Here is a 22366-nt window from a genome sequence, read left to right as displayed (position 1 = left end):
ACATCACACGTCACGTCAATCACATGGCCTACCGCGAAACAAGAAAATCGAAATTTCGTTATCTAATCTCTCTATCACTTTTGCATATGTTAGTCTATGAATTTACTGAGTCGGTAGTGCTGCACTCTGGCGGTAGAACATTGTAGTAATATCCCCTATTCTAACACAGCAAGACCGTTCAGGGCTTTAATATCACTAAACACAAACGACTCTTGTCTTTTCTTATTTATTTCTAAGTAACTCATTTCACTGGGTGGCAGTCAAAATAGTTAAAACAATATAAAAATATTATATTATATAAATTAAAAAAGTTATTATATTCACAATCACCGGAATGCATTTTGCAGTGGATATTTTATGTTCCATCAGTTTGTCATGTTTTCCTTGATATCTGTAATATGAGGAAAAAAAGTATATTACTTTAAAAATACATAGCCATACAATACCTGCCGTATTCGAACTTCAAGATATTCACAAGAGACGACACGTACTAGATCCATTCTAGATACGTTATAGTTTAGATATGAACTAGTTCTCTTTCGCAGCGCAATTCGGGCAACCAATGTCACTTTTAAGTTAGATAGAGTAAGATATCTATTAGATATATGTGACTTGGATCTCTAAGTCATATCCTGTGGAAATCGTTCAAGAGTATCTCCAGAATCGCGCAAATGTCAAATTTGACAGGTTAGATCTTAAACATATCGTTATCGTATCTTGGTGATGTCTAAAAGATATCTAATAGATGTCTATTTCAACATCCGAATCGGGCCCTACCTCTACATTGACGTAATAGTTTTATGATATTATATACGATTATTGATGATTTCTGTAATAAAAACTATCCCTTGTCCCCCACAACTTTAACTGTCTCCATTAAAAAAAAAACATCTACTTAAACGGTTCACCGATTTAAGCGTAAAGTGGTAGCAGATCGTCAGACAAACACGGAAAATTTCGCATTTAAATATTAGCAGGCGTGGGTCACTCCGCGATTTCGTCGCTTTGCTACAGGTAGCTAAAAGTACATCCGTTCGGCCCCAATTTTGGGGTTTGCCATAAGACGCGCGTGGCGTTGTCGCCACCTAGCGGCCATATCTGTGCTGATCGTAACAGACGCGTTTTGTTAGAGAGTGAGTCTTCTGTACCTAGTACTATTATTTATTCTGTGATATTAGTAGGGATATGATAGAGTTAGACCAAGAAAAGCCTGCAACGATTTTGATCATATGCAGAGATCATGAGCATACGCAGTGCAAGTGTTATTTCTACGTCACAATTTCATAGAATTTTGACATTTAAAACAAAACTTTACTGGGTGTGCTATCAAAATCGTTGCAGACTTATCTTGGTCTAACTCTAGTAGATTATACAACAAGGGCATAAAATAACCCATTTTATCCGAAAGTCCGATAAAGGTGGAGGATAAAATGGGAAAATAATCAAATACTTATTTAAGGTTTGTCATATTTTACGTGTTGTCTCTCTGTCGCACTTGTAAATTCGTACGTAAGTGTGACAGGGAGGTAGCACGTCGAACGTGGTTCGCGGTAGGCCCCCTGGAGCGCGCCGGCCGCCGCTGCAACAGTAGCAGTTTTTATGGCTGATTTTGAACTTTATTGATAAGTCAATAAAGGTCGTAATAGATGATTTTACTTTACGTAAATAAACTAAAGCATAAAAAGTAACTTTTTGCCACTTCTACGCGACTTAAACCCCAACTTTAAGAGGGAAGTATATCTACTTAAAAAAGTACTTTTTTCATACAATTTCCATTTCGGGAGAAAAGGGTTTCTACAACTAAATCTTAACATACATATATTTGATTTTGATGTCGATCGCTTCAGCATAATATATTCTAGGTTTATAGGTTTCGCTTAATAAAATGTTTTTTTGTAAGTATCACAAATTTTGAAACACGGAAAACCTGTAAACCTTGTTTTTCATCGTGTCAATAACTCCCCTCCCCTCTCAATTCCCTTTTCATCGCGTAATTATAGAAAGAATAGGCAGAACAGCTTTCTATTACGAGCTGGTAAAAGTCTAAATGAACTATCGAAAGACCGTGATAGTGACGTTTTTAATAACAACATCACAACTCTGCCCTCCTAAGCTAAAAAGCGGTATTTGCATTCAATTTTCATTGAAAATACGTCCTTTAAGCTTAGGAGGGAAGGACGTATTTTCAATGAAAATTTAATGCAAATACCGCTTTTTATAAGATGTATTCTGACAGACAAATTACGTGAGCGAGCCGTATGCGATAGCATACTGTATCGATTACGGTATAGATTACTGTATCGATAGAGGTATGTTATTAATAAGTTTTGTTTTCCTAGTTCAGTAGGTATATATAAAGAGTATTGTTTTGTATTGTATAATAATATAATTAAGTATTCATATTTAGAATATTAGTGGTAACACGTTGTAAAATTTAGTGCTATTTGTTTGTTGACCTGTTGCTATTGGTGGGAACCTATAATTGGCCTTCTGTTATTAACATAATTACATAACTATTGTACAATTGATAGTGTTGGTTCTCCGAATAATAAATAAATAACATACTCGTACTAAAAAATCATGGAGAATGAAAAATATTTAGAAGTGGAAAAACGTTTTCTGTTTTTGTATGGACGATGCTATGCTTCCCTCTTAAGAGCATGAGAATTAAAAAATCATTATTACCATTTTGGAGGCACTTTTGAAACAACTCGTAGGGCATTCACAATGTGTTTGTTGTATTACTCGCGTAATCTGAAACATATTAAATAGTAGAATAGGTCTGGAGAGTAGGGTATGCCACCATTGCCACCTGTGGTGTCAAAATAAATGTAACAGATGCTCTCGCAACACTGCTCAGAGGGCCAGCTGTCATGGCGTGGGTGGTGTTTCGAATATACTGCATTGTTCTAAATAAGTTTTTGGCAAAAATTTCATTTTTGGTACCAGCTTTTATCGCTGACTGTACTTTTCTTACGACAGACAACTAATACTCTTCGAGCCAATTCTAAAAACCCCTAACACAATTAGGTTGCGTTGTTTCATCACAGAGTTAATTCCTATGGCCACCTCCTGTCTCCATCATCAGATCAGGTCGACAGTACCATATTATTGTATTGTCATCAGAACTACATACAGCTGCCAATTTTCATGACGCTACGATCTGGAAGATGGTTAGTTACCTTAGATTCCATTACATCGACCTAATAACAGCTTGTTAAGGCCACCTCCTGTCTCCATCATCAGATCAGCTCGATGGTACCATAATATTGCATTGTCATCCGATTTATACATGCATGCAAAATTTCAGCTCAATCGGAAACCGGGAAGTGGATCAAATTTAATTTGCAAGATTTGATTACATAGTTACATACAGGTCGACCTAATAAAAGCTTGTTAAAAGCAATTACGAGTATTCCAAGAGTTATTAGATTGATGAATGAAAATGTAAAAATAGCACCATCTAAGTACCTAGTTATACACGGATAGGGGTAAGAGCTGACAACCTCTAGCCACCCAGCCGGCCTAGCCAAGGTGACAATCGCTTATGCTTCGCCATCGAATCGCTCCGTGTCTCTCTATCACTCTTCCATAATAGTGTGACAGTGACAGTTGCGTTTCATTCGCTATGGAGCGTTAGCGATTGGCATGTTGTTTACGAGGCCAGACAACAAAACTTGCCAAGAAAATGCAACTTTGATTTGACAAAATACCAAGGTTCAAGTTAAAATAAAATGGCATGCCTTTTTATAGGCCTCTGGGCGGCTAGATGTTATATAAATTTATTGATTTAAAAAAAAAAGCGTCAAAATACGATCTAAAAAAAATAAGAAAATGTATTAAAAATGCATAACTACCTCAATTTTGATACAGTTGAAAACATTTAGTAAACATTTACAGAAGAGTTCCACTAATGCCATCAACTTCAGCAATATACTGTTAAAGACAAAATTTGATTACACCTTAATGAAATTTCTAAGGTTAGCTGATATTACAAACTGATACAAATGTAATATACGAAGAAAAAGTGACCAAGGCCTCCCGTGCCCAGGGCTGGAATAGAGGGACCCCGGTTCGTTTCCAGCTCAGGGCACTGAAGGCCTTGGTCACTTCTTCTTCGTATAGATATAACATTTATTTCAGTTTGTAATTTGTACAGGGTGACCCTAGCCATTGGACAAAGCCGAAATGTACATATGCATTAGGGTATTTAGAACAAGTATACAAAGTATCATAACAATAGGTGTAGCGGTTACGAAGAAATTAACAAATTACGATTCTTTTACTTTGGAGCAAGTATGTATGTGTTAGTAGCTCCTGAGGTAATAAATAGTATGAAACTTTCTTTGACCGTTTTGATTATCTTTTGTATTTATGACATTAATAAGATTCTGATTTTTGACAAATGTCATCATTGCCGCACATTTTCAAATAAATTGTCAAAAGCACTGCCAATGATTAATACAGTATGTTTCTTTTTGTTGTCGATTATTGGAAATAACTTTTGTTAGATAATTTATTTTTTTATCTTTTGTTCTAATTAAAAAATATATTACCGTTAGAGCATTTCTAAGAAGTAATCCTACGTGGAATTTGAGGGTTTGTTCAATGGCTAAGGTCACCCTGTATAGTACCTAGTGTGTCTACTTGAAATAACACAAATTACGTAAATTCTTTTCAAAAAGTAATTTAATTTGTTTCTAATAGTTAACCATAATATATGCGATATTTTTCACCACACCGATCTAATGCATTTTATCCACGAGAGTAGCAATAAAGTAATTTGATTTAAAACTTTGTTCTGATTTCTCATGATTTGACTTTTAAGTGATGATCTTTAACGATAAATATTTAATAACATTTATTTGGATTTGTTTTGTGATGTTTTACAGCTAAGTATTTTCCTTGGGTTCGTGTGGTGAAAAATTTAAACCCTAAGAGCGTTTTCACATTGTCCGATCCGATATCGGATGTCGGAAGGAAGTAAAATGTAAGATATATGTGAAAAGCAGAAGGCAAAAAAGGCCGACATAATGCCAATGGCACTCTCCTGCAGCTGTTTTTGTCATAGGCGCGCCTTCCGACATCCGATATCGGAAAGGCGCTTCCGATAAATTCAGCCATGTCGGTGCCCCCCGTCAGCTGTCGGACCGATATTTGTTTGTGTGCGTATGTGTAGGCATATAGCTTGTTGTAGTGTGCGTGCCCGGGCGCGCCCCCGCGGCCTGACTACGCGGATGTAGGATAATATCCTACATCCAATATCAAGGGCAAGCGAATAACGATGATGACGGAAAGCCACAGGTATTAAATGTATACTTACTGTAACAGGCAAAGGTACATATTGCACAGAATACACTGGATATCAGGAACTATATCCTCACATTCTACAAGATTCTGAAGGCTTGGGTTGTTTTTTGTTGACACAATCTGAAACAATGATGCTAATTTGAGTTCGTATCGTAGAAAGACGAAAGAAACAATAGCGCGTACTCGTACTCCCATCATAAAAGCCGACAACTCATTTTCGACTCCTCTGGTGTCCATGGGCGAAGATAAGATTACCCTGGGCCCCCTGATAGTCTACTCCATGCCATTGAACCGATTTTCCTAAACATCACGAACTCGAATCCCGCTCGAGGTGATATGTCAACGTCTCTTGTGTGTAGTGGTAGATATTTTACTATTTAATACCAATTTATTCATACGGTCGAAATAATAAATGTTACTTACAAAGACAACCAGAAAGAGGGACATTAGAAACACACATTTTATTATTCGGCACATGTCAATACCGCCTTCGTAAGCCTCTGCAATGTGAAAACTTACACTTTATATATTTTCAAAGGGTAATTTTAGAAAGAACTCATTACAAATAATTACAAACCTTACTTGACTACTAATCTGAACGGGACACAACATGTGCAATACGAGTAAATTGATAGTCAAAAATTTAAATAATTGACAAAGTTTCATACCATAAATAATTCAGCAAAACGTCGGAGACGAGACGAGTGAGAGCGGAACGAGAAGGGAGCAGTATGTACGAATACACACTCGTTCTCGACCTGTCTAGGAATTTCTCGACGAGTGTGACATTATGACTTAGTATTTTCTTGTAGACCTTGTAGTACCTGCGTATGTACGTACTCGCGTCTCGGCGAAGGAAAACATCGTGAGGAAACCGGGCTAATCTCAATAAGGCCTAGTTTACCCTATGGTTTGGAAGGCCAGCTCATAGTCACTTTCGTAAAAACTAATCCCTACGCCAATTTTTGAGATTATTTGCCAAGCCGACCACAGGAGACCCTCCAATGAGCCGTGAAAGCCGGGACAAACGCGAGGAAAATGATGACGTAAAATTAAAAGTGAGACCATGCACTTGATCTCTATTAATTAAGGATCTGGCCGCGTAGCCAAGATGCCAATCGCTTACGCTCCGTAGCGATCGAAACGCAACTGTCACTGTCGCACTAATATGGAAGAGTGATAGAGAGACATAAAGCTTTTCGTTGTCGAAGCGATAGCGATTGTAACCTTGGCTAGGCCGGCTGTATTTATAGTGCGTTTTTTTAGCATTAGAAAAAAGCAAAACAATCTACACGTGTCTTTTTATTGAAAAATACTTTTGAAAAATAAGTCACGGCAAATATGTAACAATTATGAATCATATAGAATTATTTACATTCTTTTGCTTTCATAAGTACTTACCTAATAGTTAACTGATTTAAAAAAAGGGTTTTTTTTTCAATTAAAAGACACGTCAAGATCGCGTAGTCTTTTTCTAATGCTAAAAAAAACGAAGTGTAATATTAAAAAATGCATATGACCACACCCTCTTCTATCTAGTCTTTTCTTCTCGGCCTACGGTGTAATTTCTATAGAATGTAGTTACAAACCCCTTTCTATGGAATCATCGAGGCGCGGTGACCACGAGAACTCAGAGCTTCTTGATCTTGCTGAAATAACAAACGAGGACTTGTACCAGATGATTCTAGCAGGCCACCACAAACATATCTGTTTGCCTCTCTGTCGCACTTGCACATTCGAGCGGTAGAGGTAGAACAAATTTAGAAATTCCTTCTTGTTTTGTTATTGATAGGATACGACCTTGACATGACACGCAGTGCACAGTACGGGCGCTTATATAATTTACTGTGCATCAACGGCGTTCTACCGTCACGATAAAATCATGCGGTAAGTCGTGCCTTTTGCACACCCTAACCTACCTACACCTACAACCTACATCCCACATATTATTATACCTATATGTCGGAGAATGGCTGAAATGTGCCATCTATCGCCTTCAAGAGGCGTTTTATCATGCAAACCTTGACAAATAGAGCAAACTAGGGTGTTACGTACACCTGAGTGGCGTTCGACGCAGTTCCGCCAAGGCGTCATAGAGTGCGCTGTCAAAACAATTGAAGTCGAGAACAATTGAAGTTATGCTGTCAATCATTCTTCAAGGGAGCACGATGAGAACTAACGGGAGAACATGACGTCTGTGGCGGTTCCTGGGTCTAATCCACTGGTTTGCTTAAGATAAGAAATGTATCGCGTGCTGTGATTTGTAATGAGTCTTGTGCAGTAAAGATTGTGAGTTGAACATCGTATTTCATTGAAGGCCCTCGTCATCCACGATTGAGGGTTCTGATGTGCTGCCGATTGTATGATACGCCCACAATTCCCGACATATATATTATATAGGTATATATGAATACACAGGCACCTTATAGCTATACACATCAATGTCCTGTACTTGTGTTTTGTATAACTAAAATGTTCGTCGAGTCTGTTTTTCATAGAGTTCACTGAGGGTGCACCGATAACGAATTCGGGCAAACTGTTCCTCACTTTCACTACCTACGCGGTTAGACAGGAAGTATCGTCTTGTGTTGCTAGTTGCTAATACTCTGCGTCCGTGTCACCCAATGAATTATTATTACATAGAGAAGCCATACGAAACCATGAAATTTTCCTAATCGCGACCTGTACCACGAGACCAAAACGTCGTAAGCGTCGTGAAATTCTTGGCGCTTACACGTTTAGGTCACGAGATTCACGCTCCGCTTCCATAGTTTGTTGTCGGCCGTCAACAACTCATAGCGCAAAATACTTGTTCTCTGGGCTGGTTCTATACGTAGTAATAAAATAGTTGTATGTGTCGGCTTCAGAGAATAATAATCTCAGTCTGTTATTCATATTTCGAGTGAAAATATCGCCTAATATCGCTGCAAGTACCATCACGCTCCGCGATTGTTGCGCCATTTAGGGTCCTAGCTAAATTGGTTGTTCAATACTTACGCTATAGAATTTCCAATTTAGCAAGAACCCTAAATGGCATAATACCTAATCCCGTGTGGTAACTGTAGCACGTGTCCTGTGGTTATTTCAATCACATATCTTTAGACGTAAGCGTCATAGACTTACGTTTTCGTCTATTATAAAATGTGGTAATGCAAATTCATACATACGTCGCGGCATCATTTCAGGTACCTAGTTGTTGGCACCAAATACAATCAAACGGTTGGATTCTTCAGTCGTATTGACGTTTTGTGGCATGACTTCTTTCTCATATTTTACATGAAATTTGTATCATATTTAATTAAAAGATTTTGATTATGGATGGATTATTGTGATTATTGTACACATTATTTTGGTGAAGTTTTGATGGATGTCATAGTGAAATTGCCATTCTACTTACGTTTCTGGAGTAGGTAGGTGTCAAAGAGTATGATAAGTATAAATATGGTCAATACAACCTTCTGGAAGTTAAAACTATTTATTACTAGCGACCCGCCCCGGCTTCGCACGGGTTAACAAATTATACACCTAAGCCTTCCTCAAGAATCACTCTATTGATATTATAAGTGAAAACCGAATGAAAATCAGTTCAGTAGTTTTTGAGTTTATCGCGAACATACAAAACACACAGACAGACGCGGCGGGGGACTTTGTTTTTTTTTTATAAGGTGTAGTGATAATAGGTTGTACACGAGTGCGTATCAGGTAACCGCGAAAGATACGATTTTACGTACTTACCTACGTACGTATGAGTGTACACACCAAGTACACACGTGATCGAGTTTGACGGACACAAATATGACCAATAAAACTTCATTATTATTACAGTACAATACGTGTTTATTTTAACTTGATACTACTTACTGACACAGAAATTTCATTAAACAAATACGTCATGAAACAGAGTGCGCTGCATGTATGCTCGCTCCCGTACGTTTTTGGGTTCAGTTGAAACCATTTAAGGCCGAGCCACACCGGCTGCGTGTGCAGCACGTGTGCGTCGACGTAAGCGTAGACGTGCGCAGCACCCCTGTCACACCGGGTGACGCGCACGTCACGCAGCGCACGCCACGCAGTGTGCTGTACACGTCACGCAAGCGCACGCTGCAGCTCGGTCATGCGTGCAGTAAAATAAAATACACTCCTGCGACAGTACATCATGTTATTATACTGTTACTTATACTGAAATAAATGGTATTCTATTCTATTATACTCCTGTTGCAAATGGAAGCAGCTCACAGAATGCCGACATTGCAATTAGAGGAAAAAAATGTCTCATATTTGAATCGAGATAATTCAGAGTACATAATATTATTATTAAGTTCACAATACAACAACCTTGTTTTCCAATAGTATTATTAGTACCTAACATCGATTTGTTCCCACAGGCCAAATTTTTATAAGACGTATTTTTTTGGAATCTTTGTGCTATATGTTGTAAATATACATTCGTATTGACGAATATATTAATTAGTTTTTCTTTTATCACTGAATCCATATTAAAAACCAGCACGCGCACCGGCCGAGTTGTAAATAAATACAAGCGAGCTGCGCGTGTACACGCACAGCACCTATGCAGCACCGAGCTGTGCGTGTCCGAACCTGCTCGGTTCGCCCTCTCATAGGGAACGCAGTTAAACACAACGTCATCACTGCACGCAACGAAGCGACGTTGCCGCTCCGGTGCGTGGACGCGTGCACGCAGCACGCAGCCGGTTTGTCTCGTCGGAGCTGCGTTGCGTGCAAGTCACGCGTACGCGCACGTCACGCACACGTCACGCAAGCGGTGTGTCCTCTCGTATGAGTTTTCGTATTATACAACGCATCGGGACGCGTACGTGCACGTGCACGTCTACGCATACGCATCCGGTGTGGCTTGGCCTTTAAATCAGTCATAACTAGTCGTACCTACTCATAGCATCATGAACACATAATAAAGCGAAGCGTAGACTATCAAGAACTTGCATGCAATTTTCATTACATTGCGGTATCTGATTAAAGTTTTTAATGCCGTTTACTTTAGTACCTAGTCGCCAATGTAAAGTAAATTGCATGCAAGTTCTTGCTTGTCTAAGGGTGACTTGCACCATTCACTAACCCGGGGTTAGCCGGTTAAACCTGGTGTTACCATGATTACCAGTAGAATTTGACACTGGGTTAACGTTTTAACCGGTTAACCCCGGGTAAGTGGAATGGTGTAAGTAGCGCTAAGACTCGCCTAACTTCAGTCCGTATTGCTAGAAGTGTTAACATTATTTTTAGCTCTGGGACAGGATCTCATGCAAGTCATCCCTTTAGACTTGCATCTTTTGCACGTCGCCGGAATCCTGGCGGGTTCCCCTATTTTGCTCGTTGAAGCTGTGGAAAGGAAAATGTGGTAAACAACTGGTAGGGAAATTACTCCTGCCTTTCTTTTTAGTTTATTACACCAAGAAAATCATCTTTCGCTTGCCCTTTTCCCATCACTTGGGGTCGACACAGCATGTCTTTTTCTTCCATACCTCTCTGTCCTTCATCATCTCATCATTCTCATCATTCATCTGCTTTATTTTGTATAATCTCCCACACAGTCCATGATTGGTGCATGCGAAATTAGGTGAAAGTTGTGCGTGAGATACGCGCTAATCATCAAGACGGTCGTCAAGGTCGTTTCAAAACCAGTTGAAAACCGTAAATAATTAATTTAGAATCGACCTCCTTACCATCTTGCTTGCTTGCTTGGTCTGACAACTGTCCGTGCAGCAAAGCTGCCGAATAATATAAATTCAAGCTGGGGTCCAAGCGCACATGTTCTTTTTAAAGAACTGTGCAAAAAGCTGGTCGATACTACCGGTGACCAAAGAGCTGGCAGCTTTCTCTCGCAGCTCATTTGTATTGTCATTCAGCGAGGGAATGCTGGGAGCATTTTTAGCACAATGCCGCGGAGACCTTATTTAGATTTATTTTAATTTACTTAGATTAGTTTAGTTTTTAATTTTACTTTTAAATGCCTAGGGCTTGCAATTCGAATATTCGAATATTCGAATTTGTCGAATATTCGGCCTGTTTTGATATTCGAATATTCGGCCGCTCAGGTTTCGAATATTCGAATATTTTTTATTACTATAAAAAAATCTATTTAATCCGCTGCAGTTACAGTTTCTGTGTGTTTTCCGGGTATTTACAGTGAATGAGTAATGGTAGGTACCCAAATACGAAGGAAATAATATTTTTACTGTATTCCTCTCGATAGACTTCGTGAATACAGTGAAACCTAACTCAATTTGAAAGAAAACGAAATCAAAAAGTATGTTATTTTTACGGTGCATAAGTTTTAAGTTAAAGGGTCATTCTGTTTATTAAGACTAAACCTTGCCCGCACTTATCGCAATTCTCAAATTTGATCATACCAAACCTGCCCAAGTGCCCAACTATTACGGTGCATAAGTTTTAAGTTAAAGGGTCATTCTGTTTATTAAGACTAAACCTTGCCCGCACTTATCGCAATTCTCAAATTTGATCATACCAAACCTGCCCAAGTGCCCAACTAGGTAATCTAACTATGCACCTTTAGCTGACAAATAATCCAGTAGTCAACTAACTTTTTCCCTTAAATATTCCAATATTATATAATTAAGCCGACCATTAATTAAGGCCTCTGAGTGACTACAAGTTAATTTAAATCAGAAAATAATTACCTACTAAAAAAAATTTCTTACATACCTAGGTTTGGTTTAGATGATTAAAGTTATATTATTTCACTCAACGGCGCATTTATAATAAAAGTTTTATCTAGAAATATTGAATACGTCTTATTTTGGCGTTTTACTTGTTTTTATAAATGTGGGCATCTCATAGTAGGATGATAAAATCTAGTCAATTAAGGTGGATTTCTGCAAAATATCATTAGTTTTAGCAATATGTGAAATAAGCTTTTGAATAAAACGATAATAAACCGATTTCTCGTTCTTTTTCTTATTTTTTATAATATTCGAATAATTATTCGAATATTCGAATATGTCGTCAGAAAAAGTCGAATATTCGAATACCCGAAAGTTTCGAATATTTGCAAGCCCTATAAATGCCTAATAAATAATTGAATTCAAGCTTAGATTTATGTCATTCAGTTTTTCTGTGTAAAAAATATGGACAAAAACTTACGTCTATATTCTCTACGGCCTCTTTCGGCCTCCGGCGTGCAGAAAGGGGGCTCGAAATTGTGGTGCGAAGCTCGATGGGACTCGTCAATCACTAAGGGCGATGTCATCGTGATCGGTGAGTACTTGGGAAAAAGATTTATATGAATATCTTATTTAATCTAAGCTTCTATGTCTTAAACAAACAAAATTGCGGAAGAATTGTCTACTGTTTTTCAGGTTTCCAAAGTATTTTTTCTGATGCCATAAGTAAATGTGTGATATATCAATGCTATAGGCCCCATTTACACGAGAGCTTTTACAACGCGCATTGTAGACAGACATGAAAAGTGAGACTATGACAACGACAAACATGATAGCACTTTCTCTGCTACTCCTACTGAAAGTTCCATAAGACCATCCCGTTTGGTCATATCTCCCCACTCGTCATGCCTTATCTATATAGAGATCCTATACTTGTCTTATTCATGCACAATCGGCCCGCTTAACGCTTGGCAGGCGCGTTGGCGACCGCAGTATATCCTATCCTATACGAGTATACCGACAATTAGGGACCGTATAGTTCTGTAGAAAGCGACCAACTTTTTATTTTTGTCAATGCGTTGGTCGTTTTCTGCATAACTGCGGTCGGTTGCTGCTGCCCATCTTCCGGCAATCTTGGACGTAGTTTAAGGATATACTTAGGCCCATTATTGTACTATTTATACATAGAAGGGAAAGCTATTTACTTGTGCACTGTTTGTTTCTTCAGCCGTAGATTGAGTGGGTCGTCTTGGAGCGCCGGTAACCAGTCGCGTGAGTGACTAAAACACGTGAGTGAAACCATTAATTAGCTTAACCTCGTAAGTCTCCATATGAAGATTTCAAATTTTTAATTTGGACCTTATTCTGTAAGTAAATTAGAACGAATTTAGTTTGTTTTAAAAAGCAATGAAACAAAAGAAATGCTACTTTATTTGGTTCATTAAAGGTTCAAATTAGATTGCACGTAGGCGTCACAAACCCGGTTTCACCGAAATCGAAGAAACCGGAAAAACCGGGTTTACAGTCAATTGCAAAAACCGGGTTTTCACTTTGATAAAACCGGCTTTTTCGAGTTTTTCGATTTTACAGTTTTATATAGGTTTACTCGGGTAATTCCGAATGTCGAAAACTGTCGGATAATTCCGAAAAGAGACTTTTATTATGATGGAATTAAGGGTGATTTTCATCTGAATTTCGGAATTATCCGACATTCGGTAATACCCGAATACACCTTACATAGTTTAATTATTTTGAAGAGCCAATTCAAATATACTTACGCACTAATTGTATACATAAAGGAACAGCTTTTTAGTCTCCAACGTTATATCTATTTGCCCAGTTTTGCAGATAGGCTGCTTAGGTGCTCCTTGAAGTCAATCCAGGATATTTCGGAGATATTTAGGAAGGAAGCTGTGTCGGACAAGATTGCCCCTGAATTTTACTCTCAGCTCCTTGTTGGCTAGTTTGTTGCACTGGTGAAAGCACGACACCTCGGTCTTGGAAGTGCTTGGAAGTGATATTTTCAGACCTATGACAACTAATACTAGGCGGTGTTGTGAGTGTGGAAAATCCACTAGCACGTACAGCTCGGTGGCAACTGGGGTACCGTCTATTGCTCTTGTTGTGAAGACTAGGTCCGGGTTGTGGTCACTTCTCCAACGAGCTGATTTGAACGTTCCTTTGCCTTTGTTAGAAACGACTAAAACAGTGTTGTTCCTATCTGCCCAGTCCATGATCGCCTCCTCGTTGGCGTCAAATTTCTTATACCCCCAGCTGGTATGGTAGCTATTCAAGTCTCAAATGTAAAGAGGTGGGGTGGGTGTTCCAAGTATGGAAGGGGTGGAGTAGGCCAGCAGCTACGTGGAGACATATATATTAGGGTGTTTCATTTTTCCAAATTTTTTATTTTTCTTTGACTTCGCTTTTCTTCTTGGTTCTACACCTATACAGAGCCCATATACCAAAAATCAGGGAAATCGGACAATATTTAGAGGTTGCGCTCTGTGGCAACTTTTGTCTATAGAAGTTAATATAGGTGCAGTAGAGGGTAGAAACAAAACTTATGTAACTTTTTGTAGTAGGTGGTGTAAAAGTGATTTGAATAAGTAGTTTTTATATTGAAGCAAGTTTTTAATTTAAAAATGAGTAATAGACGTGGAATTTGGTTACTTGACAAGGTTCCTTGTGATAATTTTTTGGGCGCTCGACTTCCTTCTAAGGAACAAGTTTTGTTGTTTTTTTTGTACCATCACATAGAAAATAAAGATACACTTTCAGAAGCTGCTAAGTGTACAAGTATTAAACTGCAAGAAGTGTGGAAGAGGGCCAATTTACCTGTTAAGACGGAGGTAAATGCATCTCTGCATGAACTTTTAAAGGATCGCCGCGAAGAAATGATTATATACCTACAAAATGTGTTAGAAAATGGAACTCACCCATGAGAGGATTATAAGGAATTATTGCAGCTAGCACTTTTATACCTTGGGGGTTGATCTCAAAAAGATTTCCCATTTAGATCGCCAGGAGCTCTTCATCAAGCGAGGTGGATGGCAAAGGCCATATATTCACTCAAAATTGCCTTGTTTACCCGACAGGGTGTCCCAGGTATTTCAAAAAAAGAGCTGAATGGTATGAAACAAGTAGGATTTTTTGTCTGTCTCATATATGTCCGATTTTGGCATGAAGCAGTGGTAAGTCGATGGGCTCCCAAGAATGATTGGGATATGCTACAGCTTTTAAACAGTTATCCCGATAAAAATGTAAAAAAAAGTGCTCTTGCGGCGGCCAAGAGACATCTTTGGTATTTGTCAGAAATAAACATAGGACTAGCTTTTTTGGATGAACGTATCACAGAAGATGAAAAACAGAAGATGTTCAAGAATTTAAATAAACCAGCAAATAAAAAAGAAATGAAAAGGTTGGATGGTAAGTGTCTGAAATTGGAAGAAAAATCTCTTGGTGATTTTGTTACTACCAAAACAAGGTCGTTCTTCGAATTATTTGGTGTTCAAGATGTAAGCCATTATTGTAGCCCTAACACCAGAGACTTGGTCGATAGTCTGAAAGTAGTCAACGATATTGCAGAGAGGGGTATAGCTTTAATAAAAAGGTTTAATGACTCTGTCAAAGATGAACGGCAAAAACAGTTCTTGCTGAGAGTCGTCGAGCATCACAGAAAATGCGTTACTAAGCGAACAAAAGAAGAGGTTTCAGCTTATGTGGCTAAATGATTACTTATTTTGTTATGGATGCATGTAAACACTGTTGTATTTTAATTTTAGTTTTACTTTCAAATAAGTTTCAACTACTGTATTGTTCTATTTCGTAATAATATTGAGTTACATTACTTTTTTGTGACTTTTTTTGTATCTGTTCATCCAGCGCAACCTCTAAACAATGTCCGATTCACTTAAAATTTGGTATATATGCTTTTAAGATAAGCTGGACCCGGAAACCGAGCGAAGTCAGAAAAAATATCACAATTTTTTTTTGCCATACAAATGTGAAACACCCTAATATATATGTTACATATCCGCGTTTCGCCGATTTGAATAATCGTGGTGGCGATGTTATTGCTATCGATGTTATTTGAAATAACGTTGACCAGGGCAGTAAAAAAAACCGGCCGTATTTGGAAGTTCCTATATATTGTTTATTGTATAATGCCGCTACCAAATCAAATCCCGGTATTTAACTCGTTTAGCGTGTTGGGCATCATCAGCGGTGTGTGTTTCCAGAAGGAGGACTATGTCAACACCCCGTTATCATATAGAGTCGGAAAGAGTCGGAAAGAGTGCGGAAAGAGAAGAGTCGTGGATTCTATAGGGCCCGAAACATTCCACGACTCTTCTCTTTCCGCACAGACTCTAATATTTTGCTTAGGCATTCCGTTTTAGAATTGCTGACTTAGTTAAAAACTTTATTGATGGGTTTGGATTGATTTATTGATGGTCTTGGTATAGATAAAGTAGGTACCTAAATAGAAATATCGTTGAAGAAATAAAACTATTGAAACGGATTATATCGCGTATATTGAATTCATCCCGACGTTTCGAACCCTTTACACCGTTCGTGGCCAACGCTGTAAAGTGTAAAGGGTTAGAAACGTCGGGATAAATTCAATATACATGAGTAATTATCGCGGTAATTATCGTTGTAGACTTAATATTAAAGCATTGATCCTTAAAATACTTGCTTATTTTACAAATTATACGTAAAATCGAAATCACCGAAAAAACCGGAAACCCGGTTTTGCAGTTTCACAAAAAACGAAAAACCGGTTTTCTAAAATATGCACGGTTTTGTGACCCCTAATTGCACGATTATGTACATTTAGTCTCAAGAGGTTAATATTTTTCTTGGATAATATATTAGAGCTATGTAGGTACATTATTATAGATATTCATACCGAAGGTATACGGTACGGTCTGCGTAAACGTAAATAAATTGAAACAGTACGGTTTCATAACAATTGCCTCGTGAACGTTTCAACCAAGCAACCAAGTTTCTATGCAGGGAGGCCAGTTATCTCTGCAGCTTACTGTACAGCTGTGCAGCTTAAGACACATTACATATTCATCAAAATCATCAGGAAGCGGTGCAGCTCGCTGTTGAGGTGGTGGCGCGCTAGCTCGATTACCATCCTGTGCACGTTGGGCGACCGGTGGCACTCACCATGGCTGAAGCACTTACTTGCCCCATTATGTCAAAATTTGTTTTAATGTTATGTTTGTACTAACCCTATATTTAAGTATTAGTAATAAATTATTATTGATTAAGCTTAAATGGGACTGGGCCGGACACATCTGCCGTATGCCAAACGACTTGTGGGCCAAGAAAACTACCGAGTGGACACCAAACATAGTGCGGCGTCACGGCAGACCTCGAAGGAGATGGCGGCACGATCTTGACGTCTTTCGGAAGGATTGGCCTAATATTGGTATAGAACGAGACGCGTGGAAGAAAGAGAGGGAGGCCTTTGCCCAGCAGTGGGACACAACAGGTGTGCTGACAAATAAATAAATAATAAAATAATTGATATTCACCGGGATCTGTTGCTGGAACTCCCTTACGCGATCTTTTCCTTGGTTGTAATAATCCTCCAATGTCTTTGGTATAAACTCGAAAGCCCTGAAACATTTATTCAATATGTTAAGGGTCTAGCAGGCTAAGCGAACAAGAAGCGCCCCCAACGACGGATTTGGTCATTCTTTCAGGTGGTGTACTGGCAGGTCCTAAGAACACTCTATGCTTAATATCAGTCCTCGATCTTCTTTTGTTTTTATTTTTCTCCTCATTTTTTTAAATACTTTTCGCGGAGGTACACCTAAAAAAAAATATGCATGAGTAGCCACTAATACCCCCTACATACACATATAAAAATATTTGCATAAATCTTCGTGCGTCATGTCAAAAAAACATTATCGAACAAGTAGTTACTAGCATACCTATATAAATAAAGTACCAGTGCAGTGTGAAGATAAGTTAGTATGTAGGTATACAATCTCTTCTAATAAACCTAATATCTGGGAAACCGAGCTTTGCTCGGAAAACATAAAAAACTCAAAAATGCGCATTTTCCCAGAGATAAGACCTAGCTAAATCAATTTATCGCCCCCGAAAACCCCCATATAGCAAATTTCATCGAAATCGTTAGAGCCGTTTCCGAGGTCCTTGTTCGATAATGTTTTTTTTTGACATGACGCACGAAGATTTATGCAAATATTTTTATATGTGTATGTAGTGCGTATTAGTGGCTACTCATGCATATTTTTTTTGTAGTAAAAAAAATTAAAAGAAAAATAAAATGTTTTTTTTTTTTATAATGAAGTATAAGGACATGATGCAGGTTTAACATATTCATTTTGTAGTCTATTTTATTGTTGTCAAATATAATTTTGTTTGGTTAACCTAACTTGAACAGTTTACAAAATATGACAATTACTACTTACTTACTTATGAATATGATACGCTGATTATTTTACATTATCCTGAATAACTCGAAAACAAAAGAAGATCGAGGACTGATGTTAAGCATAGAGTGTTCTAAGGACCTGCCAGTACACCACCTGAAAGAATGACCAAATCGTCGTTGGGGGCACTTCTTGTTCGCTTAGCCTGCTAGACCCTTTGACAATGCAACTTTAAATCTAATTAATTCTGAAATTACGAAAGTCTGACATCTTATCTTCATATTCATAAGTGAACTTGTTAATTAATTGTTCTAGATATAAGTTTAAAAATTTAATGTCGGCATTAATTGTAACTATTTAAATTTAATGTACTACTACGTAATTATTTAATCGCTCTTAACATAATGCGCAAACGTGGAGTCACTGGACAGGCTTAGCCTAATGTGATCCACTAAATTGATATATATGTGACTACTTGATTTCAAAAATAGAATTTTACTTTACTTTACAATGTATGGTTGTCATAAAGCGGCACACCACACAACATAAGCCGTCTCGCAAGAAAAGTGGTGCACAAACTCGGTGCCCGATTCAGATTTTATAATTTGTTATAATTTCGAAATGGTTTTGATACGAGCTTGAAGATAACTCACGCTGATTGGTGCGAAATGAAGTGTAATAAGTCGTGGGTAATATGCGTGCCACTAGACTTATATTGACCGGGATATGAACCGTGAAAAAAAAGTAATCACGGTTCATATCCCGGTCAATATAACTCTAGTGAAACTAACCGTGAATCGTTCAAAAGTGTTACGAAGCGTGCCAATGACTAACGCCCTTATCCATAAACGCACTACAAACCTCAATTAGCTAATAATCGTTTGTCCTTATCTGTCATTTTGACTTATGCTATTAGTAAGAAAGGGATAAAACATTAACTAAATCAGGCCTGTAAAGTTTTAGGAGTAAGGGGCTAAGACGATCGTTAAGTGTTTCTTCTTTAAGGCCAAAGGACTGTATCCAAGGAATATGTATACTTACTGTAACGGCGAGCACGGGCACGTGGAGCAGGCGCAGTGGCAGATGGTGGAAGAGTCGTCTGCGCGACTCTGGCACGACGCGCCGCAGCCGTGGGACCCCACCTACATCAACCATAATAATTGGTTAATATACGGATCATCTGGGCATTTTCACTTAAAAGTGTACCTACCATTTACTTTTTTTTGAAAATCCATCAAATTTTGGGTTATTTCTACTCAGAATACTATCGATTTAAAAAGAAAAAAAAGGTGTCCAAAAAAATAACACTATGAAATTCTGTACTTCGTATGAAAAACTGGGGACACTTTTTTTCGTCCTCTCATTCAATAGTACTCGTGGTTCTGAGTCTAAATAACCCAAAAATTTATGGTTTTAAAAAAAAAGTAATGGTACCAATTTTTCTGAAAACCTCCATCTAGAAGATGGAGCACACAACACAAGTCGCGGCCACCTCGCTTAAGCATATCCCTTTAATTTAGTGTGGGAGCGCGACCCTACATTTTAGTTGTGCCCATGTGCTCAAGTACAGCGACAATCGCCTAACTAACGAAAAGAAAAAATCGTCAGGTGACAACTAAAACTCATTAATTAGTTAATTACTTACACAACAAAAATCAACCTTATTATGGTACTATTACGGTTCACTATGGCTATGAACTTGAAGTGGCAATTGGTGAGTTTTGGTTGTCACCTGACGAAGTGTATCGGGATCACGGATCACTACAAAAAGTCACGTGCCTAATATTAATTCCATTAAAATTTGGCTTGGCATTTTCTACGATTGTCATTTTGACTAGGCTCCCTGCTATCCTAATGTGTATGTGTATAATGTGTGTAATGTGTATGTGTATAATGTGTGTAATGTGTATGTGTGTGTATGTTAGGATCTTCTCTTCTTCGTCGAAACCTCATGACTGAGGGTCGTGACCGCCATAAGTTTAACTTGGATTGCTTTCCAACCTGGCCGATCTTCTGCCTTCCGCATAGAGCCCTGGAACTTGACACGTGTGACTTCCTCAATGGCATCAAACCATTGAGGAAGTCACACGTGTCAAGTTCCAGGGCTCTATGCGGAAGGCAGAAGATCGCTGTTAGGATAGCTGTAACGATTTTCAGATTTTCCACTTTTATTTTTATCTTATACATTGCTTGGCCGAGGACCGTGAAAACTGACGCATACTCTACCAACAAGAGCCATGCTCTTAAATTATGATGATGATGATTGCTTGAACGAGCTTGATCCAATAAAAAATACATGAAACTCATGAAATGAGAGATACAGGCATGAAAGCAGATAACTGCGATGGTGTTAGGCATTTCATACCAAAGTACTTACCAACTTATATAGGGCTCCGCAAACGATAACCAAAATAAGGATTTTGATAAACATTGGTCTGCGCCTGTGTGTTCGGATGCCTGCAAAAACAAAATATCCAAAGGAACATTTTGTCATACGTAGCAATAAGATGATTTACTTAAGATTATCCCAGAATATTTATTTGTTTTACATTAAATAAAATATCTGGGAGACCGAGCTTTGCTCGGAAAACATATAAAAACTCAAAAATGCGCGTTTCCCTAGAGATAAGACCTAGCTAGATCGATTTTTCGCCCCCGAAAACCCCTATATAGCAAATTTCATCGAAATCGTTAGAGCCGTTTCCAAGATCCCCGAAATATATACCGGGTGGAAAAATAAGTCGGGCCCTGGAGGAAAACTACCTTAAATTCTTAATTTGGCTCATTTTACTTAAAGGAGACATTCCTTTATTTTTTAAAAGAAATAAAACTGCATTCAAAGAATATTCTTTATTTCTTCAATTTTGCTTGTCTAAAAATATTATTGAGTAGGTACTATTTATTCGATTTTATGGATATTTTGTACGACAGACGAATGTAAGATCTAATGTTTCTTGGATAAATGTTATCATTAACATTAACTGTATCGACTAGCAGAAAAAATAGCGAGTGTTTATTTTTTGGAAGTTTTACTCGGTTCGATTCCCGGTCGAACAAGCGAATTTAAACAAATCTTTGAATGCAGTTTTGTTTCTTTTTAAAAATAAAGGAATGTCTCCTTTAAGTAAAATGAGCCAACTTAAGGATTTAAGGTAGTTTCCCTCCAGGGCCCGACATATCTATCCACACTGTATATAAATAAATAAATATATATAAATAAATAAACAAGATTTGCTCGTTCAAAGGTACACACTGTACTAGACGATGATAAGGTCAGGTGAGATAAGAGAACCACCGGGAGAGGTACATACCTACATTTGTAGGGAATCATCAGAGTAGGATCACGCTTTTCATGCCAAGTGGTACAGCAAGTATGGAGCTTATAGGGATACCTATGTATGCATTTTTAGACCGTTTCTAATCTCTATTGTTCTCATGTAGCAAAGCCTATTCGATCTTACACGAAAGTAAAGTAATGAGCTTACTTTATACAGCGGGAAATTCAATCAATTGGCCCATCTGACTCAAAGGAATACATTACATACACTTACATTGTTTTTAAACGCTTCTTTTCCAACCCCCAATTTTCTTCCTCCTTTTGAGTAAACAATAACAATATTATTTAGGTAACGATGGTCATTTTGTTATGTTTTGTATTGTTTATAATCTTTTACATCATTTATTTATGTTTTGACATAATTTTCAATACATCAATCAGTTGGGCCATGACATTCTTGCCGTAGGGTAACATTATTTAGGTTTTTTTTTATTTTTATTCTAGCCTATGCAGCGACAGTCATTGATTTTTTTTTCGTCCATCTGGACCTCGGAGTAATTAACAATTGGTTATATCCTCTAAGATCTGGACAGGCTAAAGCGATTAGGGGATATTACTGCAATGTTCTGCCGCTAGAGTGCAGCACTACCGACTCAGTAAATTCATAGACTAACTTATACATACTGTGCCTTAAACTGTTTTTGACAAAT

General features: G+C 38.0%; 3 protein-coding genes across 4 annotated transcripts in view; 1 reads left to right on the top strand and 2 right to left on the bottom strand.

The window, feature by feature from the left end:
• The window catches only part of LOC134806131 (uncharacterized), a 50242-nt gene that overhangs the window by 20905 nt on the left and 6971 nt on the right, over nucleotides 1-22366 (top strand). The gene's annotated exons all lie outside the window — the stretch shown is intronic.
• On the bottom strand, nucleotides 254-8656 carry LOC134800017 (uncharacterized). The gene is made up of 7 exons (XM_063772457.1): nucleotides 8478-8656; nucleotides 6900-6959; nucleotides 5734-5810; nucleotides 5324-5430; nucleotides 3858-3936; nucleotides 2686-2754; nucleotides 254-391 (listed from the first exon to the last, which is right to left on the bottom strand). The coding sequence occupies exons 1-7, from the start codon at nucleotides 8488-8490 to the stop codon at nucleotides 374-376; spliced, it is 423 nt and encodes a 140-aa protein (XP_063628527.1). The 5' UTR covers nucleotides 8491-8656; the 3' UTR covers nucleotides 254-373.
• LOC134800007 (uncharacterized) lies at nucleotides 9130-22113 on the bottom strand. Its single transcript, XM_063772447.1, has 7 exons — nucleotides 21931-22113; nucleotides 20757-20836; nucleotides 19421-19521; nucleotides 17513-17597; nucleotides 13172-13246; nucleotides 12448-12568; nucleotides 9130-10665 (listed from the first exon to the last, which is right to left on the bottom strand). Exons 2-7 carry the CDS (start codon nucleotides 20808-20810, stop codon nucleotides 10532-10534), a joined length of 570 nt encoding a protein of 189 aa, XP_063628517.1. The 5' UTR covers nucleotides 20811-20836; nucleotides 21931-22113; the 3' UTR covers nucleotides 9130-10531.

This window comes from Cydia splendana, chromosome 2, assembly GCF_910591565.1.
Source record: "Cydia splendana chromosome 2, ilCydSple1.2, whole genome shotgun sequence".
Lineage (NCBI taxonomy): Eukaryota > Metazoa > Arthropoda > Insecta > Lepidoptera > Tortricidae > Cydia > Cydia splendana.
The sequence above is the reverse complement of the archived record's forward strand: the minus strand, read 5'-3'. Positions and strand labels throughout refer to the sequence as shown.

Coding starts and splice junctions, on each gene's coding strand:
- LOC134800017 (XM_063772457.1), bottom strand. Junction 5,431..5,733: donor CCCTCTTTCTGGTTGTCTTT/GTAAGTAACATT, acceptor TCATTGTTTCAG/ATTGTGTCAACAAAAAACAA. Junction 3,937..5,323: donor ATGTACCTTTGCCTGTTACA/GTAAGTATACAT, acceptor TGTCTTTAACAG/TATATTGCTGAAGTTGATGG.
- LOC134800007 (XM_063772447.1), bottom strand. CDS start 20,810: ATGTTTATCAAAATCCTTATTTTGGTTATCGTTTGCGGAGCCCTATAT. Junction 17,598..19,420: donor TGCCCGTGCTCGCCGTTACA/GTAAGTATACAT, acceptor TAAATGTTTCAG/GGCTTTCGAGTTTATACCAA. Junction 13,247..17,512: donor AGTTCCAGCAACAGATCCCG/GTGAATATCAAT, acceptor CACGTGTTTTAG/TCACTCACGCGACTGGTTAC.